At 39.3% G+C, this 27,334-nt stretch overlaps 1 protein-coding gene, 1 long non-coding RNA gene and 1 pseudogene across 3 annotated transcripts in view; 1 reads left to right on the top strand and 2 right to left on the bottom strand.

The window, feature by feature from the left end:
• ZKSCAN8 (zinc finger with KRAB and SCAN domains 8) overlaps positions 1 to 10,524 on the bottom strand; it is a 58,696-nt gene extending 48,172 nt beyond the window's left edge. Inside the window, exons 1-4 of one of the 2 annotated variants that reach the window (XM_045509647.2) lie at positions 9,936 to 10,524; positions 8,909 to 9,334; positions 7,810 to 7,948; positions 398 to 5,109 (exon numbers count right to left, since the gene is read on the bottom strand). In XM_045509647.2, coding sequence (XP_045365603.1) covers positions 4,589 to 5,109; positions 7,810 to 7,948; positions 8,909 to 9,295 — 1,047 coding nt within the window. In that variant the 5' untranslated portion in view covers positions 9,296 to 9,334; positions 9,936 to 10,524 and the 3' untranslated portion in view covers positions 398 to 4,588. Of the gene's footprint in view, positions 5,110 to 7,809; positions 7,949 to 8,908; positions 9,422 to 9,935 lie in introns of those variants that run through there. The other variant, XM_045509646.2, reaches the window with a different exon arrangement.
• LOC123614095 (uncharacterized) overlaps positions 1 to 13,844 on the top strand; it is a 15,510-nt gene extending 1,666 nt beyond the window's left edge. The window contains exons 2-3 of the long non-coding RNA XR_006721595.2: positions 11,961 to 12,034; positions 13,708 to 13,844. This is a non-coding gene — a long non-coding RNA (uncharacterized LOC123614095). The remainder of the gene's footprint in view (positions 1 to 11,960; positions 12,035 to 13,707) is intronic.
• On the bottom strand, positions 12,041 to 27,334 carry LOC105084103 (uncharacterized; annotated as a pseudogene).

The following is a 27,334-nucleotide window of genomic DNA, read 5'->3' as shown; positions in this document are numbered from 1 at the left end:
TTCAGTCACTCTGTTTCCTTTCAATTCGTGTTTATATTCTATATACCACTATTCCTGTTTGATATATTTGTCTCCCTTTTCTGTAACACAGGCTTATAAAAGAGAGATCTTATTTATCTTGTTATATCATGCTATATCCCCAGTACTTAGAATAGGGGCACACAGCATACACTCAGTAAATACTTGTTGAATTAATGAATAAGAAGAAATAGGTAAGAAAAGTCCTTGGCACTACAGAACGTAGCTGCACAGAACTGAGGTGGTTTGGAACATAGTGAATGGGACCTACCCTGAGGGTGAGGAGATCTTGATCAGTGCTGTCCAGTAAATAGGGATATAATGTGATCCACCTATGTAATATTAAGTTTTCTAGTAGCCACATTAAAAATGTTAAAAGACAGGTGAAATTAATTTTAATATATTTTAAGCCAGTATATCCAAAATATTACTTTAAAATCTAATCAATATAAAACTTAGTAAAATATTTTACATTCCTTTTTTCATACTACCTCTTTGAAAGCAATTGTTTATACTTATTGCACATTTCAATTCAGTTATTAAATTTTCATTGGAAATACTTAATCTATATTGAGATTACATAAAATTTTAAATGGAAAAAATAGATTCACATACTCAGTTACTCCAAACATACTCACAGATTTTCCAATAACTGAACTGAGTATCAGTTTTTAAATTTAAATTAATAAATATGAAACAAACAAAAAAATTTAGTTCCTCAGTTGCATAGCCACATTTCAAGTGCTTGAAAGCGACATGTACCTAGTGGCTAATGTATTGGACGGAGCAGATCTAGATCAAGAATAAAGTGTTTGTGGTTGGGTCAAGGGGCAAAGAAGAGGTATAAGCACCAGAAATATGGTATGGAAGGAAGAGGAAGGCCTAAAATGCAATGTAAGCTCTTTATTTGACAGATTCTTCTGGTTCTGAAGAGTTAAGTTACGGCTTTTGTAAGTAGGCTACTTCTTTAGCATGATTGCTGCATAGATTTTAGGTACTTTGGGAATCATTTTGTGGGGTAGTAAAAGGGTCTAGCAGTGCTGGTCATATAACATTCCCAAGTAAGAATCTTCTTATATATGATATGGAACAGTCATGAAAACCAGATTATGTTCCTATAGAACAGTGGTTCTTAACTCGGGGAGGGGTGAGTGTAGATTTTGCCTCTCAGGGAGCATTTACACCTCTTGAGAAATTTGTGCTTGTCATAAGTTAGGGTGCTGGTTGCATCTACTGGGTAGAGGCCAGGGATACTGCTAAACATCCCACAATGCAGAGGGACAGCCCCCTACAACAATGAATTGTCTTGCTCAAAATGTCAGTAAAACCAAGGTTGAGACACCTTGCTCTAAAGGATTTGAGTAAGAAAGACTGAGAGAACTATTCTTTCAGAACTTAGTCTAACTGCCTTGTGATATTACTAAGAGGAGAACAGGTTGTTCTGAAGCATTTCAGTTTCTAGTGTTTTCACTGTTGATGAACTTTTTGATGAAACCACAACGAATCAATTTCATGCTCAGGATGAGATTGTAGACCCATTCAATAAAGATAACAAATAGCATGTGCTGTGCACACAGGACTCCATGACCTCAGGATAGGCTGATCCATTCACTTTTGTATGGCTTGTGTCCTGTGACCCACTGTCTCAAATATAATTGATGTTAACATTAGAATTACTTGTCACTCTTTTCTCTTTCCCTATCACCATCTCTTATTTTATCTTTGTTCCCTTCCCTGTACCCTTGTTCCTTTTATTATTCGCTTTTTGTTCCATCTTTCTCCTCTCGTTTACCCCTCTTCACCAATGCCCATGCAGACCTACAACGTCCCCTCCTACCCCAACTCTCATCTATTTCCTCCCTTCATAGCTGCTGGGTCCTCACTCAGAATCACCAGTTTACCTCCATCCCCCGTAGGTGTCCTAAAGAGCTGCCCCGGTACTCCCTTTTGGTGCCGCTTAAAATCATTATGTTTTATTAGTTCATAAAAACTACAAGTCCTTGCTTCCTTCAAAAAAAAAAAAAAAGACAGAAAAGAAAACTCCCTTCAAAAAAGATGGGAGGTGCTACACGTGTTTCTGACACAGCTATTTGAGAAACTGCCTTCCATGTTCAGGGTTCTTTAGAGCAGGTGCCATCATTCCAGGACAGCGCTCTGCTAGAACCCAGCGGTTCTGATAGTGTCTAACATATTTCTCTCCAGTAACTGTGGCTGTGATTGAACTCAAAGCTCTTCTTTCCAAATGGTTGCATCCTCACCATATTTTTTCCCCTGTGAGTTTCTACAGACTCACTAGGACACTGCCTAATCCTTCATAGTACTAACAACTACTTAGATCTCCTTTAACCTCAAGCCTCCTTTGCCTTATGCCAGCAGTTATCCTAGGTCCCAATGGACTTTCTTCTCTTGCCACAATCACCCAGGCTGTCTCTGGCCTCAAATCTTTCTGTACTTATCTCTTATCATTGCCTCTCTGTTCAGGATCGGATGGCAGACACTGGTGGCAATTTGGAATCAACACCAGACTAAAAAGGGTAGTGTGGTCTCAGTGCTCCAAATTACTCTTCACTCAGATTTTGAGGGTGTACAACTCTAAGCCTAGAACAATTCTTTGTACATAACAAGTATTCAAAACTACTATCTACAATAAAAATATATTAAAAAAAGAAATTGCAATAAAAAATTTTTAAAACTACTATCTAAATAGAATGTTCTAGCATACAGAGTATGTTAGAGGAAAATGTCTGTCATCGTCTTTACCAATTTTAGGAAAATTAATCTTGAGGTAGCCAAGATTATCTTTCTTACCATTGCAAAAGACTTTCTAAATTCAAAGATAAGATCAGAAACATGAATATCTCCTTTAAAGACTGTGAACACCTTCTATGCATGACAGTGCTTTTCAGCAAGACTAAAGGTAAAGGGGGAAAAAGCCATCATTCAGTAAGAACCTAACTTTTTCATATAAGGATGTCTGTAATACTAAACATTTAAGACTTTACTTTTCTCTTTATGGCCAGTAAAAAAGAAAATCCTGTTTCAAATGCTTTTAAATATTGCTCAAATAAATGAAAAACAAGTATTAGTGAGAAACTTGATGTTTTAAAAAGTCTGTATCGATGTATACATACAAAGTAAACTTTACATTTTTTTTTAAAAAGAGTGTTATTTTCAAAAAACATAAAAGCTCAGTTTATCTTTATGGTGTTAAGAGGAATGATTTAAGATTCATCTTCCAACAGTAGTAGATACAAAATGATTCTGGTGGTTTTCCTACTCTCAAACACAATGCAAAAGCAAGTAAGTGTAATCAGTGTCTTCAGTGAGAGATGAGATCACTTCCTGATCATTCTGGTGACGGCTATTCCTAGAATCAGTGGTTTGTGGCAGTTTGACTATACTGTAAATTTGAATGTGTTGGCCTTTGGCCACAATTCCTGTCATGCAATAAAATTCTCAAACTAGGGATTTTAAAACTGTTGCAAATACGTACATGAAATGCTAATACATTCCAAAGCCAAAAAGAAAAAAGTTTGTTCACCTTATTAAAAATCTGAATATCTTAAAGTATTGGTGTCCTGAGAGTCCCACCTTCTCATTAGTACAGGGTAACTGACAAGGGATGCTACTGTGGTAATTACAGTCTTTTTAAAGATGAGGTAGTTATTTAAGCTTTCAATTTAGATTATTAGGCTATTGTATTTACTTAATAATCATGTTCCTCCTATTACAACATACTCTCTTTTTAAGGCTGAAAAAGTGTCACAAAGTTATTATTACTAAATTATTTCCTTTTAGGATGTTTGTATTTTATCTCCTGTTGTCATTGCAGCCTCCTCAACTTACCTCTTATGCTACCTTCCTGAACTCAGAATCACATAATATCACAGCTGGAAGGTACCTTACCAGGAACTAATGTGACCAGCAATGTCCTTTAGAACTTTCTGCAGTGATAAAAATGGTCTCCATCTGTGCTGTCCATTACAGTAGCTGTTAGCCACACGTGGCTATTGAGTAGTTGAAATGTGGTGAATGTCACTGAGGAACTGAATTTTCCATTTCACTTGAGTTAATTTAGGCCATTATATTTAGGCCATTATTATATCAGTAATGATGGAGGGGAAATATATTGTTTTTGCTCTTAATTTCAAAAGCAGTTTTCACCTGTTTTAACTTAACACAACATACCTGGTGGGCCAGAAGGGGAAAATGAAGGCAGAAATCTTAATATTGTGCCTACAGTCATACACTGAATGTTCAAGTAAAGCGGAACCAGAGCCAAGAGGTAGAATTCACGTCTTTCAACCAGGAAACATGGTTATCTTGGGCTGCAAGTGAGCAATGCTGGCAATGGACAAGGCTTTCTGAAAGAATTCTTAGTTCTTCCCAAGAAACTGAACTAATTTAGAAATAAAAGGAAATTCTACTTAGGTAGATTCTCTGGTGCCAAAGAAATTTTTAGTGATGATTGAAGCTTTGCCTACATTCAGGATACTGGGTCTCCAAGGTAGATTTCTCTGATAACTAGTTAGGCCTGAGTATCTAAAGAACTTTTGTTACTTCCACTATATTAGTAGAGCTTATTTGCTGTATGAATTCTTTGATGTCTAATAAGGGCTGAACTTACGCGGAAGGGCCTCCCACACTCATCACATTCGTAGGGTTTTTCACCTGTGTGGATTCTCTGGTGCTGAATAAGACCTGTGCGCCCACTAAAATCTTTTCCACATTCTTTACATTTATAGGGTTTAACTCCAGTGTGTACTCTGTGATGTCCAATGAGATGTGAGCGTTGAACGAAGGCTTTTCCACATTCATCACATTTATAGGGCTTCTCTCCAGTGTGAGTTCTCCTGTGTTTACTAAGGTCTGAGCTATGACTGAAACTTTTTCCACAGTCATCACATTTATAGCATCGTCTTTCCCTCCGTTGCCACTCGAATCTGCCCTCACTTTCAATAGCATCTTTGGATTCAGGATACTGAGGAATGTCTTTGTTAAGTCTGTCGTTTATTTTCCCAAGGAATTCCATGTCTTTTGGTATATCTTCCTTCTGGGACAACTCTTCATTCTTAGCCCTGGTTTGATCACCTGTAACAAACAGTACACAAACAAGTCCTATTCTAGGTTTGAGAAGCAAAAAGCTTATGGAAGGAAGAACATATAAATGTTATAAATGTGTTATAAAAGTGAAAAGTCACATACAGTACACAAATTAGATATATGGCACCATCAAAACACATATTGACAATATAGGGAAGAAATTAAAGAAGAGACCAGTAGGGAAGATTATTTGGGAATAGATTACGTAGAGAGGAAAAAGCAAAAATGTGGATCAAGGGGTTACCTGGCAATCCTGTGCAAATGCAGAGTGGTAAATGGGGATTTACCACAGATGTGCCAAAGATAATTAAGAGGGATAAACAGAGATTAGAAAACAGAAATGGGGAGGGAGGTAAAATTTTGGAAGAAACTTGCAGGAGTCTGAATCATAGGTCGTCAGTGGGAGTAAAACCGAGTAAAGTGACTGGAGAAGGTAATGGGATTAGGGATCTGAGAGGAATGTAATGAGCCATTAGCTAAAAGCAGAGAGAGAGCATGCAGGTCAGGATAAATGGCGGAAGATAAGCAGAAAGTGACAGTGGATGGTCTGGTGTATCTAAATCTAAATACCATGTTGTCTCTGGCTAGAAATTACAAGGACTGGATTAGAGCCAGAAGGGTCAGACTTCAGTCCCGGCTCTGCTGATAATTGTTTAAATGTTGGCAGATGATAACCATTTTGGTTTCCTTATCACCTCTGTGCCCTCCTCCTTACCTATTGTTTGATCAGATGAGGGGATGTATGACAAAGCATTTGCGTAAGTATAAAGTGTGGCAGAAGTATTGCTAAGCTAGTAGATTAATGATCATTAAGCAAATCACAGAAATCAGACACTCCTATAAGAAAAGTATTTTCAAACATCAACATATTGATTCACAGCTTCTTTTGGTTTCCTGTGCCTTACTGATGAGTATCTTTTTTAAAAAAAAAAGGACACCAAGAGTTGGCACTTGTGGTTGGTTCACCATCCTCAGGGATGAACCATTACCAGTCCTTAGGATGAGTCTGTCTCCCATAACTGTAGAAGATACCTGGAGAACAGTCTCTCACCAGGACTTCAAAAGACTTAAAAAAAAAAAAGGGTCAGTTTTCCATGGTCAGCAATTCAAATTAATAACCCTTAGACTTGCAGTTGAACAATGTAAAGAATATTGTATGGAAACTGCCAAATGTGAGCTTTTCTCATCTCAGGTACCTGCAGTCTCTTCTTGGTCAATTGGAATTTCAGGGCCTGGCTTATGTATCTCTTCCAAGTGCCAGCTAATCCTAGGCTAATCGGATTCCAGGAGATCTTGTTTCAGAATTGACAAAATTAGGAATATTTCATTCTAGCATCTCCTGTCAGTGCCAGTCTTCTAGTGTTATTTTGGCACATCCAGGAGTCCTTATCACTTACATTCCAGATAACCCCAGCACTGTTGGTCACTGAGATGAGGATATGTCCATAAAAGCCAGTTGATTACTGTGTACAAGTTGCTTGACACTCTGGGGGAAAGGACAAGGTTAATGCTGAGTGAAATCAAACTTGAACAGAGTTAAGGAGACTATCACTTAGTGTTAATGGAGAGTCAGTGTTGTGGGTTAATAGCATATCTACAGTAGAATTTAGCATTTTGACACGTTAAATTACTATTGTGACCTATTTCAAAAGTGCATGTCCTGTCTTTTCCCAAAGGTGGGGAGATTTTCTTAAATTTAAATTAAATTTCTTAAATTTCTTATATGGCTTCTCACAGAAAAGAGGTGAAGATTCTGCATAGTAAAGCCTGCTAATGCTTATTAAAATGGTCTGCTTCTTTCAGTTTCTGCCTCCTGAAACTATTCTTGCTAAGACATACTAACTTCTAAATGCTAAATTCAAGGGACTCTTATCAGTCCTTATCTTGTGTCCTGTTAGTAGCATTGGTTACATCTGGTGGAAACTCCTCCCTTGGCTTTGGTGACACCATCCTCTTCTGCTTCTCTTACCTCTTTGACAGTCCCTGCTCCCTCCTTTACAGAATCCTTTTCCTCCACCCAAACTTTAAGTGGTGGCATGCCTCAACATGTCATGGCCCTAATCCCCAATGTGACTGTATTTGGAAAAGAGGCCTTTAAGTAGATTATTAAGGTTAAGTAAAGTCATAAGGATGGGGCCCTAATCCAATAGGATTAATGTCTTTATAAGAAGTGGAAGAGACAGCAGGACTGCTTGTGCACAGAGAAAGCCCGTGTGAAGACAGCAAATCTGCAAGCCAAGGAGAGTCCACACAGAAACCCACCCTGCCAGCACCTTGATCTTGGACTTTCCAGCCTCCAGAACTGTCAGAAAATAAGTGTCTGACAGGTTGTGGTATGCTGTTCTGGCAGCCCGAGCAGACTCATACAGAATGTCATATATTCTCCTGCTCAAATTGGAAATTAAAGGGAATTTGGAGCTAGAATCATCAGATAACAGAATTATAAGGTATTATTAACTTAAATGAGTTTTTAAATCCCATTCCCCACCCCCTGGGCCAAATAGCAGCTTTTAAGTCTAATAAAAAACTGAAATACAATTCTTTCCATGATAGGGCAAAGGTAGGGAAATAAAATCTTCCACAGTGAGGTGAAAGACAAGGAGGAAAACTTAAAAAGGAGAAGTGAGAAAGCTCCTCTCTAACCTCAGGAACTAGCTCTTCCCTCACACACACAGAACTGCTCCTTACCATTCCTTTGGGACTCTCCAGATTCCTGCTCCTGCTGCATCTTCTTGGGATGGACCTGGATAGTCAGTGACTCATGTGGCCTTCTCAAGGGGGCCAACTTGTCCAAAAGTGTGTCCTGTTTTTCTGAATTGGCTGGGACCTGGAAACAATGACATATGATTGGGCTTGTAAGGTAGGTTTTGTGAAAGAACTGAAAACTTCAGAGAAAGATCAAACGAAGCATCTGTCAGGGACCAGGACCATAGACAAGGGGACAAATTCCCATTCAATTGCAAATGGCAATAATGACTAAAAATGAAGAGACAGAGGCTAATCTACAGTTTAGGTCACTGCAGAATAAAATTCAGTGTCTCTAACAGTGATGTGTGGAGGTCCAGAACCATAGAGCCTTGGGGCTTGAAAGGTATCTTAAAGATCATCTAATGCAACTTTCACCAAATGGGGGCATATCTTCTATAACTGTGAGGTCCAATATGGTATCCATTAGCAAAATGTGGTTACTGAGCACTTGAAATGTGGCTAGGACAAATTGAGATATGTGAAGTGTAAAATACATACCAAATTTGGAAAACTGAAATAAAAAAAGAATGTAAAATGCCTCATGTTTAATATTGATCACATTGGGTTAAATAAAATATATTTAATTTCACTTGTTTTTATTTTTCACATATTTAATTACATATATTAAATGTGTATTTAATTACATGTATTAAATGTGAATGGGTCACAGTACTGCTCTGTAATATTCTTGTCATCTACTTGAAATCCACCTTGAAGGGGAGTTTTTTATTACAAGGTTGCCTATTTTATGTCTAAACCATGAATGTAAGAAAATACTTCATTTTTCTCTGATACCTATTTGCCTTGCTACAGATTCTCACCAATCCTAGCCTTCCAAACAGACATAGAATCAGTCTAGTGTCTCTCTTTACTCAGCTACACTTTAGTTATTTGACACTGGCACTCAGGTCCCTCCCTAAGTCTGTTCTTCTCTAGAGTAACATATTAAATACCTTCAAGTGGTCTTTCATACGCTTTTTTGCTTTAGCTGGGTCCATATACCCTGATCTCTCACAGCCAAATGACTCCCTCTTCCCACCTGCTTTCGAGGTTCATCCAGCTCTCTCTCCAGATCCTCCAGCACAGTCACTGCCTCCTCTCCAGTCTCTGGATGGTGCGCCTGCACCCATGCTTGCAGGTCTCTAGGAAGAATGCTCAGGAACTGTTCAAGCACCAGCAAGTCTAAAATCTGCTCCTTTGTGTGGCATTCTGGCCTCAGCCACTTGCGGCAAAGTTCCCAGAGCTGGGTGAGAGCTTCACGGGGCCCAGGTGCATCCTGATAGCAGAGCTTCCTAAAGTGCTGCCTGAAGAGTTCCCTTCTGTGAGGACTATACTTTTGTGAGGTGGAGTCCTGTCCCCAGTGATGGTCTTCTGCCTTAAATAGTAGGAGTCCTTCTTGTTCCTCAGGTTCCGGGGAGGTGGCCATTCTGGGCTGTTTTTCAGGTGATGAATCCTGTATCTGGGACTGATTCAGATGTTTTAGAATCTTGTCTCAGAGAAAACTCTGTTACCATAGAGAAATGACAAAAGCCGCGGAGACCATCAACACACACTAATAAAGGCAAGCAACCAGAACAGAGTAGAGAAAAGTCTATTAGGAGGCTATAAATAATAACACTAAAGAAGGAACATGGATTTGAATCAGCTCCGTTGTGTAATTTTGAGTTTCTATAAAAATTCCCATGTTTCTCATAGGGATGATGTGTAGATTAAATAGGAATGTATGCAAAGTCCTTGGCTAGGCAGCAAGTAATAAATAAACGCGAAGTATTAATAGCTTTGTTAAAAAAGCCCTTTCATTTCACAACCTGAGATGTACGGGTCCCTAGGATTCTGCAGTTGTGAGGTATATGCTCCAACTCAGGAAGAGGGTTAGGTGGATGCCCTCACAGAACCACTCGCAACCAGTGTTCCCCTTTCCGTTCTTCCAAAAGGTCGGCCCAAGTCCTCTCTCGCAGGTCTGTGAGGAGGGAGGGGATCGCCAGCGAGAGGTGAGGGAAGGGGGATGCTGCTGACCACGACTATGCCCAGCCCCATCCTCCACCCAGGAGCGGGGAGAGACTCACCTGGCACGGAGAGGAACAGGTGCGACAACTGGCGTCCTTTGGACCGCCGAACAAAGGCTAGACTCAAACCGACCAATCGGCGCCTGGCCGCTGTCGGCAGGGCACTTCCGGTCCGCTCTAGGAAGCCTTGCCTCGGTGGCCGCGGCCGGTCTTCCCTCCGCCCCTCTAGCCGGTGGAGGACCCGGTTCTTGTATGTTTGCCTGATCCGGCTACGGCGCTCGCAAGACGGTTTTCTTTGCTCTTAAAAAACAAAAAACAAAACAAAACCAAAAATAAGAACCCCGAAAACCTTTTTCCCTCTCAAGATTTTTTTGACTTAATTGTTAAATAAGTAATATTAATATGTAATGCAGTCACATGGTTCAGTATTTAAAAAGAATAGATATCCCCTTGCATCTAGTTTTGACAACCAACATTTTTTGTCACATATGGCTGTATCTTTCCGTCGATATATTATGTATTTATAGATTCCACCCTCTCCCCAAAACACACACACACACACACACACACACACACTCCTATATATCGGTTGCCTGAAATAATCCTATATATCTGTTGCCTGAAATAAATGAGCAGCCTAAAAGTTATGTTTTATTTGGTGGACATTTCTGAGGACTCGAACCCCTTTGAGCCTAAGATGACAGCCTCTCAGATCTCTCAGAGAGACTGCTCTGAAGATGTAGGGGAGGAGCTAGGATATATATAGGAGCTTTACAACAAAGACTAGGTAGTTGTAACATTAAAATGTTACTTAACTAAAGAAAACTAGACATCTCAAGTTAAAGAATTTAGCGCTTTTCTCTGTATGGGAGGAAGCAAACATTTGGGGTCATTGAATTCATTCCTTTGACAAGCACCTAGCTATCTAGGGCCAAAATTCTGTCCTTTCTTACTCTGAGTCCTCTCAGAGAGCACCATTATAAGTGGCTGCAGAGGCCGGGCTGCAGGCTTGTCTTCACTGGGGCTGTTGGCAGCCACTGATGACTTGATTTCATCATTCTTTGTTTACTGATATGGTTTGCAGTATTTTTCGTTCACAATTTCAGTCAACAAAGCGAACAGAAAAATTGGCAAAGGACTTAAGTTGGCATTTATAGAACACAAATATTGATAGACAATAATGATTATTAAAGAGCATTCAAGTTCACTACTTAAAGAATTTAAATTAAAAGAATAATGAGCTTTTAAAAATCCTTCAGATTACTAAAGACAGAAAGATTGATAATATTCAATACTGGAAACACAGGCACTGTTAGTTGTACATTTTTGGAAGGCAAGACCTATTAAAGTTAATATGTCTACACCCCTTGATCCAGCAACTTAGCTTTTTTGAGTTATATATATAAAATAATGTGTACAAAGAAACTTTTTTAAAATTTAAATTGGAAAACCCGAATATCCAACATTTGGGAATTTAAATTTCTATGTGTCCAATTTTTTAAAATAAATTCACCATCCCACCACTTATGCAACTTATTTATTATGTAGTTCATTGTATTGTGTTATTGCTTTTCTTTATTTACTTTTTTGTTTGTTTATTTACTTTTTTAAAATGGAGGTACTGGGGATTGAACCCAGGACCTCGTGCATGCTAAACACGCTCTTTACCGCTGAGCAGTATCTACCTCTACCCAATCATTTTTAAAACTAAAAACTAAAAGATGCCAGAGGCATATTGAGTAAAAAAGATAAGTTATAGCAAGTCACAAAGCCACACCCAGTTTCAAGGAGTTGGGAAAAAAAGTAAGTTACAAAACAGTATGATATGATCATTTTTGTAAAATAATTATCTTAAATGTGTTCTTGATGATTATCACTTAGAGCAAACTTACAGAGAACTTGCATTTTACACTTTATATATTTCTGTAAAGTTTAAATTTTTTACAAAAACATACTACTGGTGTAAACAAAAAAAGGTAAATTGTTTTCAAATCCTGTTTATTCTTTACAACCTACAAACAATTTTCCTGTTTGGGGAATGTCATCAATATTTCCTTTCTCTCTCTGATATTCTTTGCCTGACAGGTCATCCTGTAAAAGGGTATAACACCTTTAAGATGAAAATCAATTCAACTTCCTTGTGCTTCTGAGGGGCAAATGTAAGTGATCAAGTCAACCTATGTGGAACGTTTAGAAAGCGTAGAAATAATGAACTTTCAAGTAAGCTTTAGAAAACCCTCCTCTCTGGGGAGAAAAATTTAGAAAAAGGATAACCCCTGCCCTTCTTTCATTAGAAGTACATGATGGGGGTGGGGATAGGGGTATGTAACTCAGGTAGAGCACATGTGGGTTCAGTCCTCAGTATCTCCATGAAAAAAATGAATTAATTAATTTAAAAAAAAAGAGAAGTAAATGATTGAAAGACAAAGCCCCTTCTCTTGATTGTGGCATAATATGTCCCTCTTAGCCAAATGAGCAAATTAAAAATTCAGAAAATGCTTAACTATTTCCTGTTTCCCTTTTAGTACACAACACACTATTCTCATGTTTCTCCCTCCTTATTTAGTGCTTTCTTGTATCAAATTCTCTTATCAGATTTTCAAACACAAACCCCACTACCAGCTGTGAACTCCCTGAGTGGCCCAGAATATTCTTCAGGTACCCCCGGCTTCAGTTGCTTGTCAACTTTAAAGAATCAACTTGCCAGCCCCTTGCTGTGGTAACGCAAATGGTTGAACACCAGACATAATGAGGCTTCCAACCACTGTCACAGATCCTGTAAAATCCTGGCTCTGCCCTTAGCTTAGGTATGTCTTTCCTCTACTTGGGTAAGGCCTCTCTGACTTCTTTACTAAGACAAAAGCAGACAGTCTATGTATAATGAGCAGAACCACTCCCCACTACCAGTTATATCTTCCAAACAAAAATAAGGACTCAGAAAAAACACAAGTGGGCAATTTAAAAAAAATAAGTACTTGGTAGATGTATATACTCACTTTTTTTCATTATTAAAAAAGAGAGAAAATAAATGACTAAGAATTCAACCAAAGAAATTAGAAAAGGAATGAGAAAGAAACCCTCAAGGGAAAGGTTAGAAAAGAAATAAAGATAAAAGAAACAGTAAATAATAAGAAAATAGAAAGTTTCTGATGTTAATAAATAAATCCAAGAATGAAATATTTGTAAATGAGCCCATGAAAACAATAAATCTATGGTAAATTCAACTGAGAGAAGAAAATTAAATTATCAATGACAAATAACAGCAGATGAAGAGGTAAGTATGCTACCAAAATTTTAAAAATCTTAATGCAGTTGATGAATTTCTGGGGAAAAACCCATTAGTTCCAAAATTCATTCAATTAAAAAAGTTTAAATAAGCCAATCCTAAAGGAAATAATTGAAAGAAACTATTAAAGAATCATCACCAGAAAGGCTCAGATAATTCTAAAAGTATTTACCACACATGTAGGAATATGAGAGAGGCAGAAAGAAAAGGGGAGGATCACCCATTTTCATCACCTAAATACAGTCACTGTTGATATTTTAATGTCATTTACTTCCAATTTTTAATATTTTTAATGTTTGATATAGTTATGGGATTACATTCAAAAAGCACTTTAATAGGCTGTTTAACATTTTAATGTAATTAAAACTTTTCATTTTATTATAAACTTTTCATAAGAGTGAATTCAATGCAGACATTGTTTGAGATGTAATAAAGAATACCTATCTTGTAGAAGAGAAGGGAAGTTTCCATGAGATATATAAGGTACATGGTACATGGTCTGGGACATCCTTTTCTAGCTGTGCTTTTCTGTCTAATGTCTCACAGGAATGAGCATAGATGAAAACTTCTACACCACTCTTGACATCACCTGGGCTCCTCTCCAGTGTGGGTTCGCTGATGTACAATGAGGTGTTAGCTCCGCTGGAAAGCTTTTCCACACACATCACATTCACGGGGCTTCTCTCCATTGTAGATTCTTTGGTGTTGCAGAAGATGTGAGTGATAACTGAAAGCTTTCCCACACATATCACCACATCACACTCATAGGGCCTCTCTCCACTGTGGATTTGCTGGTGTCCAACAAGAGCTGAAATGTGACTGAAGAAAGCCTTTCCATACTCATCACATTCATATGGTTTCTCCCCACTGTGGATTCTCTGGTGATGGAAGAGGCCTGAGCTCTGGCTGAAGCGTTTCCCACACTCACGACACTGGTATGGCTTCTCTCCAGTAATGGACTCATTGATGTTGCATCAGATGGGAGCTCAGACAGAAAGCTTTCCTGCAGTTGTTACACTGGTATGGTTTCTCTCCTGTGTGGGTCCTCTGGTGTCGCATAAGGCCTGAGCTGTAATGAAAAGCTTTCCCACACTCATTATACTGGAAAGATTTTTCTCCTGTGTGGGTCCTTGGATGCTGAACAAGGTGTGAACTGTAGTAAAAGGCTTTCCCACACTCATCACATTGATATGGTTTTAATTGGCTGTGTATTCACTGATGGTCTATAATTTGTGAACTCTGAAAGTTTTGCCACATACATGACATGAATAGGATGTCTCTCCAGTGTGGATTCTTTTATGACTAATGAGGCTTGAGTTTTGAATGAATTTTCTTCCACATTCATCACACTTATAGCTTCTCTTAGTTGAAGTGTTTCTGTGATATCTTTCTGTCCATCTTTCATATTCTTGGATTTCTCCACATTCAGGAACCTCTTCATTGATTTGGTGAGATAACTTTTCTTGGGATTTCATAGCTACAGCAAGCTCCTGCTTTTGAATCAATTCTTTGTCAATTCTGATCACATACTCTGAAATAAAAAGTACAGTATTCAAGTGTCATTGAAATACACAGGAAATAACACACAGGAAACACGTACTAGAAGTACACAGCTTAAGTATACCAACAAAATGGTTTTACAATATTGGAAGAGGAAATTAGGAGACGGCAAAGGAAGAGAGGACTAGTGGTGGCTGGACTGAAAGGGCATGATTCAAGCAAAGAGCGGAGAAAAATCACAGAGAATTAAGAGTGATCCAATGAACAAACATAAAAAATAACAGAAAAAGATCTAAGACAAGGATAGGTTCTCCAGGGGAGGCCAAAAGTTGAGTAAAGGGATAGACTGGGAGTTCAAAATTTGTAGATACTGACAGGCATATGTAGAATAGATAAACAAGATTATACTGTGTAGCACAGGGAAATATATACAAGATCTTGTGGTAGCTCACAGAAAAAAAAAATGTGACTATGAATATACGTATGTTCATATAGAACTGAAAAATTATGCTCTACACTGGAATTTGACACAACATTGTAAAATGACTATAACTCAATAAGAAATGTTATAAAAAATATACACTGCAGACTAATCAAAATGGAACTATAGAAAATATTCAAGTAACCTACAGATTGGCCAGGAAGCTAAAACAGAGGAACAACAACAACAACAACAACAACAACAACAACAACAACAAAAAGAAAAACAGAAGAAACAAGAAGAAAACAAATGATAAAATAGCAAGCTTAAGCTGTATCAATAATTATGTTATATAAATCAATGCAACAGAATAATCCAGAATAACCCCAGGATATATTCACACAAGTATGATCAATGATTTTTCACAAAGGTGTAAAAGCAATTCAGTATAGAAAGGACAGTCTTTTCCACAAATGGTGCTGAAACAATTGGATAACTGCATATTAAAGATATAAAGCTCTTGTGGAATAAATGTATTACAAAAAAAAAAAGGTTGAGTAGAGAGGGATGAAAGAGTAGGAACTTGGGAGGAGCAAAAGGAGACAGGAAGCCAGCGGTAGCAGGAACCACATTGGAGCCATGAAACAGCTCTGTGCAGGTTCCTCTGAAGGCCTCTGGGAATACTGAAAGATGAGACACCAGCCACAGAGAAGTATCACATTTCCAAATATGCAGGACAAAGAGATTCTAGTCTAGACACATGGGGGAGAAAAGGATTTTATCATATGGAGACAGACAGAAATTGCTTTACCTGCAAAGACATTACTATTCTTGCAAAGGAGAACACTAGGAATCTGACAAACCTGAAGCTACACTCTGTGGGTCATTCGAGACTTACCAGGAAAACAGTACTAACACAGAGAAGGTGCTCACCAGACCCTATACTCCCATCTGTTCTTACTCAAGGAAAGCACGATCCCATAACCCCTCTGCCTCTCTTTGCTACAAAGCTTCCTTTGAGCAGACTCCCAACACCCTGCACTCCTCCAGGGTGGGAGATGTGGCCACTCCTGCAGTGGTCTATAGTTTCTGGAAAAAAGATCTTAAATGGGGGGGGGGGGGAGGGGAAGGAAAAGACAACTGTGGAGACAGTTGAAGATCTAGGGTGCAGTACGAGTCAGGCCTAACTCTAAGCAGAAGTACGGGGCTGACTGTGCCCAAATGGGTTGCCTAAAGAGACTCTGGGATGAGGGAAGAAACTCACTGGCAACCTCTCTGAGAAAAGTGACAGCCACTTCTGGTCCTGGAGGTCCCATCCTGTGAAGGGCAGAAACCCAGGGAATAAGGCAGAGCCAAGAAAGAATGTTGCCAAGAGTGAGTTAAACCTTTCCTCAGGGTCTCCTTTTAGGATAGGAACCCATGATAATTTCCTCACCAAACCAGCTTGCAATGGTTAAAAAACCCCTATTGTTAGTGGTTTATAGAAGGCTATTGTAAAGTGTTTGGGCACTTCAAAACTTTATGTTATAGCTACCTTAGATATATCTGTGTGGAATTTAAAGGCAAATTAAATAAAGAGACTCATTTAGGTAAGAACATAGTCTTTCAGAGCCATTAGGAAATACAAAATGGCTACTGCACATGGGCTGCAGTACATTTAATAGAACTAAAATTGCACATTTAATAGAACTAAAATCCCTATCAGCCTGAGGAGAAAATTTATGGATTAGTGTAAAAAAGCACAGCATAGAAACTCACTTTCTAACGGACTAGAAAAGGTTGGGGAACACGGGGTACTTCTAGTCAAGATGGCACAGTGAGTTGACACTTCAGCTCCAAATACATTGAGTAATAAACAAAAACAAAAACCTAAAAACATATCTGCTAAAAAATAAGATAAACATCTCTGTGGACCAGAAAGGAAAGAAAAGTGCACAATGGTCACTACAGTTGAAGCTGTGGGCCTGCTGGGCTTCCAGCCATGACTGAAATTTTAGCCCCAGAGGAAAATGGGGGCCTAAAAGTGCTCCATGAAAGGAGGGACTAGCACCAGCTCAGGGCTTGATGCCAGAGGCTGGGTGGGACTCACAGACACACACACACAGACACAGACAGACACAGAGAAAGATACAACTCTGTGACCAAGAACCTTGTCAAGCTACCTGGTAGCCTGTGACTACATTGGTGATAACTGTGCTGCGACATGAAACAGGAGCCCAAAAACTCAGTTCCAGGGGGCCAGGTTAACAGTAACAACTGAATAGCTAAACACGGAAGGAGACAGTAAAACAAATCAGGAAGAACTCAAAACGAGCCTAGTAATGAACATTTCAAAGCACGTGAATCGTAGAAAACAAACTTACGGTTACCAGGGGGGAATGGGGGTGAGGAGGGATAAACTGGGAGTTCAAGATTTGCAGATACTAACTATTATATATAAAATAGATAAACAACAAGTTTTTACTGTACAATACAGGGAACTATATTCAACGTCTTGTAGTAACCTATAATCAAAAAGAATATGAAAATGAATATATGTATGCATATGTATGACTGAAACATTATGCTGTACACCAGAAATTGACACAATGTTGTAAACTGACTATATCTCAACTAAAAAAAAGAAAGAAAGAAAAATGAGGCTCATTTAAAAAAAAAAAACACATGAATCAGATGCTAGGAAAGATGGTTAACAAAATCGTTTGGAACATGAATTCAATCCAGATGAAATTATTTTCATCAAAAATCCTGAAAAAAATTAGGAGAATAAAGATACCCGAAAGGTAAATGATGACATACCATCCATGGCAAATAAACATGGAATTATGAAATAAAATAAATAAAAATGAAGCAAGGATATCTGATATAAAAGCTGAATAGAAATTTTAGAAACTGATAACTTAGAGATAGAATAAACTAGATGATAATAGAAGAGGAATCCACTAGGACCTCTTACAGAGAGACAAGGACGTACAATATGTGAACAAGCAGCTAAATGAAATGAATAGATTAATAAGCAAATTCTACTCAGTGTCTTCTGGTAGGTCCAGAAGAAGGTAATATAAGGAATTTTAAAAAAGCAGCACAACTTAAATAACTAATAGTTGAGAATTTCCCCAGAATTGAAGAAAAACATGAGTTCTTAGAGCAAAAGTGCACTGATAGATCAAGAAAGATGAACAAAAAATATAACCCTATCAGGACACACTTTTTCATGAAAATTCAGATTATAAAGGTTAAGAGTACATCTAAAAGCCACTAATGAGAAAAGATAGAATCCCTAAAAAAATTTTAAAAGGCAAGAAGATGGTAACCTTTTAACAGCAAACAATAGAAGCTAGAAGATAGTGAAGTAGTATCTTCAAAATGCTGAGGGAAAAAAATTTGTCAATTAGAATTTTACCCTAGCTAAACCATAATTAAAAAGGGAGGGCAAAATAAGGATAAGATATGCAAAGACTAAGCCTACTACCCAGAGAACCTTGCTACAGTAAAATATATAAAGGATGAACTTCAACAAGAGTGACTCCAGAGGTGCTGGTATACAAGAAGAGCGGCTCAGAGAGGGTACAGCTCAGTGATAGAGTGTGTGCTTAGCATGCACAAGGTCCTGCGTTCAATCCCAATGCACCTCCATTAAAGATAAATACATAAGTAGGCCTAATTACCTATCCCCCCAAAAACAAAGAAATTTTAAAAAGTATCAGAAATTGATAAAACGTGTCAAAAAACCTAACAAAAAAAATCTATTTTACATTTAAAAAGAAACTGTTTACTAAGAGTGACCAACTATAATCAGCGGAAGGAGCTTCAGACAAGTGAAGTGGTTTTACAACACGCTACATGTTATGACAGAGGTATGCACGAGATGCATCGCATAACTCAAATATGTGGGACGTTATCAAGAAAGGCTTCCTGAAGCAGGTGACAGCTGAGTTGAGTCTTGAAGAACAGCTATGAGTTGGTTTGGCATTAGAGTGGAGAAGGGGTGGTTATAGGTGGTGTTTTGAGTTCAACAAGGTGGTGATGTGTGCGCATGTGCGGCAGTGGGGTATAGGGTGGGAGGGGGCTGGGAGAATGTTGAGCATATTAGCAAAAAACAAATATATCGTGGGTCTGATAGCATAAGAAGAAAGAAGCATTGAGAGGGAAAAAAAAGGGCTGTAGGACTAGAAATCTCCATGTGACTGAAGAACTGAATAGTGGGACAGAGAGCGCTAGAAGAAGAGCGAGTATGAGGAACACCCTTCCTGATGCTCGCTACCCAGTGAAATGCTACCCATTTTTTTAATGACCCAATTCAAACCCCGGCCACTCTGCAACCAGCAAGGCCTGAAGAGATAGATTTCTCCTTGCCAGAACCATGATCTCTAATTTGGCACATAATCATTCACCATCTCAAATCAATAGCTATCTTTTTATGGAGACTTAATAACCCCTTTAGGGCAGGGGTCCTCCCAGAACCCTGAGCTAGGCTTACAAAGTGAAAGGTAAAGACTTACTGACTTCTTAACAGGACCCACAAAGCCCTCATGTTCTGGCCCCTGACCATCTTCTCTTTGCTACTCTACTCTGTCTCTCCACTTTCCAGTCACACTAGCTGTCATTCAAACCCACCAATTTCTTTCCCATTTAATTTTCCATGTGCTCTTTTGGCCTGGAATGCTTTCCCCCTCTATTGTTCACTTGTTTAATTCCTACTCCGCTTTTAGGATTCAGATACCATGTTACTTCCTCAAAGAGGCCTTCTCTGATCTCTCCCATGGCATATTTCTTTGTGACTTTATTTGTTAATGCCTCTGTCACCAGACTATTATAAGCACCAGCTTACCAAAGATCATGTCCACTTTTCACTATCCCCAGAGCCTTGCACAGTGCCTGGCACATAATAAGTAGTCAATATACGTCTGCTGAATGATGAAAAATTCTAAGGTCTCCAGAGGAGCCACATGACCTAAGTGTCAACACTAACCACAATCCTGTTGGTGTTGAGGGTCCTGAGATTCACCCTTCAGCTGGATCTCCGTGGGTTGAGGCTGGGGATATGTTGCTTCCTTAGGTGGATCCAGAGGTACTGATGTCTCAGAAAGCACTTCCTGTGCACAGGCCTGGGTTGAAACCTGAGGACAAGGAGGCTCACTTAGGCATCTGAAGGGCCTACAGAGTAAATGATCCCCTGAGAACCCACAAAGGACCAGCCTGGGCCCCCTCCCAACTCTCCCCTCACTGAACAGAGGGCCTTTTCCTACCTGCTGGCCTGGTTCATCCAGCTCCCTCTCCAGATCTTCCAGCACGGCCACTGCCTCCTACCTGCTGTCTGGATGATGCTCCTGTACCCAGGCCTGGAGCTCCCTGGGCAGGATGGTCAGGAAGTGCTCCAGCACCAGCAAGTCTAACATCTGCTCCTTGGTGTGTATCTCAGGCTTTAACCATTCACAGCAGAACACCCAGAGCTGGCCCAAGGCCTCACAGGGCCCAGGGATCTCCTTGTAGCAGAACTGTCAGAAACACTGGCGGAATAACTCCTGGTTGTTTCAACTGCTCCCTTTTGGGCCAGATCGCTGACCCCTGGCAGGCCCCTTTTTATTACTTACTATGAAGAGCTCCTTTGGCTCTTCAGGAACTTTTGGAAGGAAAACAGCAGCCATTCCCACTCCAGTGGGCCAAGAAGAGGACTGCTGCTATGAGCGTTACCTTTTAGGGTGTACTCCTAAGGTTACAGAAACCACAGTTTAAAAAAATATATATATGTATACATACATATCAAGCGAATTCAATATTTGAGCTCATACACTAAGTCTAATCTTTCTGTTTTAGAAGAAAAAGGAGGCTCAACCCAAATTAAAGAGAATTCAATGAAGAATTTTTTTTTTTTAATGTAAGGCAATTGAAACGTTTTTCCAAGTAGGAGAAGGGATGTTTGACCAGAGACAGCATTTTGGACAATAACGGGAATATTGTTGGATGCTTGCTTCCTCCAAATAACACCAAAGTATCAGTTGATAAGGCCAAGCCAAGTTTATTCTTATGAGCACTAGAGAGCACTACTTGGACAGAGTCTTACTAGGATCTCCTAGGGAAGAAGGCAAAGTCAGGATATTTATGAGGTTTTGGGGGTTTAAAGCAGATCTTTCAAAGCAGGATAAGGATTGGGCAAGGATCATGCTGCAGTAGTTTAGGACTGAGGGACACAGCAAGGTGAAGGTTTTGAGTTGAAGATTTCAAAAACTCTGGTCCTATCCATTGAAAGCTGAAGAGCTTGATGTTCCCATTAATGGACTGAGGGGCAAGTTCTTGAAAGAAATATAATTATTTGCAACTTTTGTCTTCCAGGGCAAGAATTTCCTAGAATAGTAAAGTTATGTTACTAAAGAAGTTGACTAGTGGGGTCATATTTAGGGAAGACTATCGAATAGTAAAATCATGTTAGTGTGGGTACGAGGCTGTGTGAGTGTAGATGATTCCAGTTTTCCATGTAATTGCAGACTTAAGCAGGGCCGATGGGTTTAAGGAGACGTGGACTACCATCTGACTAGCATGTGGGCAGTGGTTAAGGGCCTAGGCTGTGGATTCCAAAAGACCTGGGCTTGACTCCTGTCATATTTTCTTATGTGTGGTGGCTTAACATCTGTAAACTTCTATTCTTCCCCTTTGTAAAAATATCTTAGAGCTTTTAAAACCTTTTTATTTTGAAATAATTTTAAACCCGCAGAAAATTTCCAAAACAGGTACAGAACAATCCCTATAACCTCACCCTAATGGTAACATTTTACATAATCACAGCCATTACAAAACCAGGAAAATAATATTGTTACAATGTGATGAACTAAACAGCTGCCCTTATTACATAGGTTTGTTTTGAAAATAACCATGGAAAGCATTAAATTCAGTGCCTGGCACTTAGTAATACCTCGGTTAAACGGCTGCAGTTACGATTGTGACCTGGTCATTCAGGAGTTGACTCCAGGGACCACTCAGGTACACTTCCTAGGTTTCCAGGCACAGAATGTAGGACCAGGCAAGGAAGCCCTCTAGTGCCTTCTCTGCGCCTAGCATCTGTTACTCACCGGGCATCTTTCAGAAACACCTTCACTTTCCCAGTAAAGATTAATTCAGGGTATTTTAGAGGGGGCTTGGACAAAGAGTATTTCAGGAGTCATTCAGAATAAAGGAAATGGGGCCACTTCTACATGTCTTCCACTAGTTTAGATCTTCGAAAGAGTAAGACAATATAGTGAGTTACCAGCCAGACTAGAAACCCCTTTCCAATTTATCCTGTAACATAAACCACACTGGCACATCACCGTGACCAACCACAAGTCCCAGGCTCCAGAAGTGTTGGCTGTCTGTGTCCTCTAAGCACAAGCACCCGGCAGACCACAAAAGGCTTCCAGGAGTAGGTGACCGTGTTGGACAAACAGATGGTCTGCACAGAACTACTTGATCAGCACCAGTGACCCAGGAGTCTCAGTCTCAGAAAAGTTCTGGGGTGCCAGCCAGGAGCTGGGCGGGCTCATGTGGGGTCTGTACTGGCTCTTCCAGCGCTGGCTGAGCAAGGGTGGCTCCCCTTACCTGCACCCGGGAGATCTGGGGTCTAGAGCATCACTTCTTCATTCCCATTAACCTACCTGAGTCCTCTCGCCCTCCTGCCAACCTGCCTCCCTGGCCAGCATCCCCCATCCGTCCTGACCTCTGTCAACCTGAATATATTTACCAGGCAGACACATCGCTCAATTAGAATATGTCCGCAGTATTCCCATCAGTACAGTCTTGCATAAATGACCCACAAGGAGAGGAAGGGAAAGGAGGAGGATTAAGGCACACAACGATGAGCACTGTGCCGTGCATTCTACTTACAACCCGGAAACATGCAAAAAGTTATGTGACCTGCCCAAGTCTGCACAACCCAGGGACAGGATGCATCCCACGCACGTGTGACCCAGATCTGCCCTGGGATCCCTACAGCTTGGCCACAGGGAGTGCCACACTGCCAGAGGCCACCAGTTAAAATGACATGTATAGGAGTCTTACACAGAGTGGCCATTCGTTTGTTCCACGATAAAGTTTAGCTGCTGAGTGAGTGGTACAGAATGAGTGCTTCAAAACTTCTTTGGCAGACACCACAAAAGGTTCCTTAAAGAAAATTAGAACCCCAGGCAGAGAATAGAGTCTTCTGGAAAAATTTAACTGTTGAGGGGCTGTAGTATATAAAGGATGCTTCCACTTGGCAGGCTTTTATAGTTGGTGAATGGAGTGGGAAATGGATGTTGGGGAAAACTTTTTCCCTTCTAGGTTCTTTGGTTGGTCTAATAATTAAAATGGACGTAAAACAGATTATCAGGAGAAAAACAAACTTAATTTTGTATGTATAGGAGCCACGTTGTTGCAAATGGCAGAATTTTCTTCTTTTTTATTTAAGACTTTTTACATTTCAGAAAACAAACAAAACTTGGGTTTATAATAAAGTATGTTTGAAGCTGAGAAATTCATGAAAAGGATAAGGAAGGGTCATTTAAAATGCATTTTTTTGTATAACATGAATTTAAAATTGTATTTATTATTAATCTAAAAGTTAATAATCATGATATATGCATAGTGAGTCTTGGAAAAATATGTTTCATGTCAGGGTGAATCCATTTCAAGATACTGACATTTAAAATACAGTTCTGTTTGTATTTTTAAAAATTCAGATATAATTGACAGCATTGTGTAAGTTTTTTTGATAATAGCCATTCTAACAGGTATGAGGTGATAGTTCACTGGGGTTTTGATTTGCATTTTCCTTATGATTAGTGAGGCTGAGCATCTTTATATGTATCTCTTGGTCATTTTTGTGTCTTCTTTGGAAAAAATACCCAGTCGGTTTTTCTGCCCATTTTTAACTGGTTCTTCAGTCAAAAATCTAATAATTTTTCCAGATAAAACTGTAATTCAAAAAGACACATGCAACCCAATGTTCGCAGAAACATTATTTACAATAGCAAAGACATAGAAACAACCTTAAATGTCCATCAACAGATGAATGGATAAAGAATATGTGATATATACATATATATATATATATATATATATATATATATATATATATATATATATATAATGGAACATTACTCAGCCATAAAAAGAATGAAATAATGCCATTTGCAGTAACATGGATGGACCTAGAGATTATCATATTAAATGAAGAAAGTCAGACAGAGAAAGACAAATATCATATGATGTCCCTTATATGTGAAATTTGAAAAAAAGATAAAAATTTTATTTATAAACCAGAAATAGACTCATGGACACACAAAACAAACTGTGGTAACCAGGGTGGAAAGTGAGGGAGGGATAGATTAGGAGTTTGGGATTAACAGATACACATTACTTTATATAAAATAGATAAACAACAAGGGCCTACTTATATAGCACAGGGAACTATATTCAATTTCTTGTAATGAGCTGTAATGGGAAAGAATCTGAAAAATATATATATGTATAACTGAATCATTTTGCTGTATACCAGAAACTAACACTGTAAATCGACTACACTTCAATAAAAAATAAGAATTAAAACAATCTAATTATTTTGTCTATCCAAGCAGACAACTATGAAGGACCTACTTACCTTCCCTGTTCATAATCTCTGTGAGAAAGGTTTGTAATCATATAATGAGAACTGAAGAAGGGCCCTTTTTCAATTGGAGGCAGTACTGAAGAGGCAGATCTAAGAGATATTTTAGAATCATTTGTGACCCTTTAAGACAACAGGGACTAAAGGAAAAATAAAAAACTCAAACAAGATTTAGATGAATCTGGAAGATCAGGTAGATGATATGGCTTCTATTACAAGGGAACAGGAAAGAGGGTACAAAATGGCTTTAGGTGATCCAGGGGATTCTGAAAAGATAATTTTAAAACAAATGAGTAAGTTTACTTTATAGAACGAGCACTAAATGTACAGCAGTGGTTAGGCTATGAAATTATACATGATGAAAATACAAGATTTAAATAAAGGTAAATTTTATTTTATGAGAGCATTCTGGAATAGGTTTCTAAATGAAGTTAGGAAAGCTGCTGCACAGCTTCTCAATGGCACTGATAACAGGGAGGACAGCACTGCAATATTCAGCATCATGTCCTTTGCTGGTGCGACCCAAGCTAAAATGCAATATTTGAGAGGATGTATATTCAGTCTGATTCAGCATGGCGCTGCTGATGTCTGAGGTGTTCCTAATGCTGTTCCACCTGGATAGCTGGCAGAGCTTTCCACCACTCCCTTTCCCTCAAGATGGATTCAGATGCTCACCTTGCTCAGGAATGACCTGGAATTCTGCATATTCCCATTGAACTGTCTTTTCACGGTCTGGAAAGGAAGAGCTGGTGGCTCCTGTGTTGCTTGATGAGGAAACCTGGAATGCACTCCCATTACACAGGTATGGGCTACAACCTGGAAACAAGATATGGTCGGGATTATGAAAGACTCAATGAATACCTTAGAAAGACACCTTAGGGAACAGTTCTCAGGGCACAGAATAGAGAAGGAATGTGAACAGTCTTGTCCCACCCTCAAGAGAAAGTAGAAACAGACTAATATACCTGGTCAGGTTGAGTAGAGACTGAAGCTCTGTAACCTTGTTCCCATGGTTGTATCAATGCTTCTCTCTCTGGCTAGGACCTTCATTCCCGAACATTCCCCCATTTGATCACACCTGCTGTCCTGTTACATCAAGTTGGCTCTCCAAATTCTCCAACATGATCACTGCTTCCTCTCCATTCTTTGGCTGATGTGCTAACACCAGGCCTGGAGTTCCTCAGGCAGGATGGTCAGGAACTGCTCCAGCACCAGCAGCTCCAGGATTGGCTCCTTGGCGTGGCAAAGTTCCCAGAGTTGGTGCAGAGCCTCACAGGGTCCAGGTGTCTCCAGGTAACCGAAATTCCTAAAGTTCTGACTAGCAGCTACCTCCTGGTTGTTGGAGGTCTTCCCAAGTACCCCATATTTGTGGCCCCAAGTGTTGTCCTTCTCTTTTACTGTCAGGAGACTTTTTGGTTCCCTTTGAGATTTACTAGCCAAAGTTGTGGCCAATATGGGCTATAACGGTTTCAGTAAGCTCTCACTTCATGGGTTGGGGTGACAAAATTCACCAGAATTGTCAGTTTTTCCTTTTGAATTAATATTTCAGTGGTTCATTCAGTGAGTTTCAAGATGACTAGTCTTTAATTTCAGTTAAGGTTTCCAGTAACATTTGGCATTTCTCTAGGTTAAAAATAACTTATTTTGCCTTCAGAATGACTCCAACAAATCACCCCCAAGGACTTTTGTAGTTCAAGGTCACTGGGAAGCAAACACTAAGACATTTTTAATAAAGCCTCTTAGTGGAAAATTGTGTGCATTAGATGATCATGCTTCTAGTATGGAGGTTCTGCTCCTAGCTAGAGAGTTTTCATACAGAAACATTATACACTGTGGAATATTTAGGCCTTAAATAGCTTTCATTTTTCACATCAGTGCAAGTGTTTCTTAACAAACAGGTAAAACGAGTAACGCAAGATTCACCCTCATAGCATGAAATCACTGCAAGAGTTCCAACTTGTTGCAGATCCCTTTCCACTCTTCTCTCATGAGAAGAGAGTTTCATGACCTTTATTTTTAGTATCAATTCCCTCAGCCTTCTTTCACCATTGTCAGTAGCCAGAGAACCCTATTTCCGTTAAGAGAGATTCCCAGAACTACAGTTTCTATCTGCCCACCTCAGGAAGGTGCCAAAAATGCCCCACAGCATACATGGCAGTAAAATCCTGGTTAAACTTCTGTGTCCATCTCCTCCAAATTCTGACATTCAGTTCAACTTGAGTATCTTTCCTTACCTCTAACCCCAGCTCTTGACTAGTTTACTTCTACTCTCCTCCTGTCTTACTCCAATCTTTGGGTTATGGCCTCTTGCCCCGAATGCTCTTCTGGTTATGTGTACTTCCCGGCATGACCTCTGGACAGATTTTGGCCTACATACTGGAATGCCACCATTGCATACGTCCTCTTGTCTGGTATGACTTCATTTTCTTGTGTCTTCATTTTTTAAAGCAATGTTCCCAAAGCACTCATTGCTCAAGCTAATCAACTCCTGGGCCTAACCTACCTCCTTCTGTGGAGAATTGTTAACTAGGGTTGATGATCAGTCTCTTTACCTGAATCTTCCTCCCCCTACACTGTATCATGGTTATTTCACAAGAGTCCTTTTTTATGTTTCCATTCTACAGATTAACTTATTT

The sequence above is a fragment of the Camelus bactrianus genome, chromosome 20 (assembly GCF_048773025.1).
Source record: "Camelus bactrianus isolate YW-2024 breed Bactrian camel chromosome 20, ASM4877302v1, whole genome shotgun sequence".
NCBI classification, from domain to species: domain Eukaryota; kingdom Metazoa; phylum Chordata; class Mammalia; order Artiodactyla; family Camelidae; genus Camelus; species Camelus bactrianus.
Note: the sequence above shows the minus strand (reverse complement) of the source record. Positions and strands in the feature narration are given on the sequence as shown.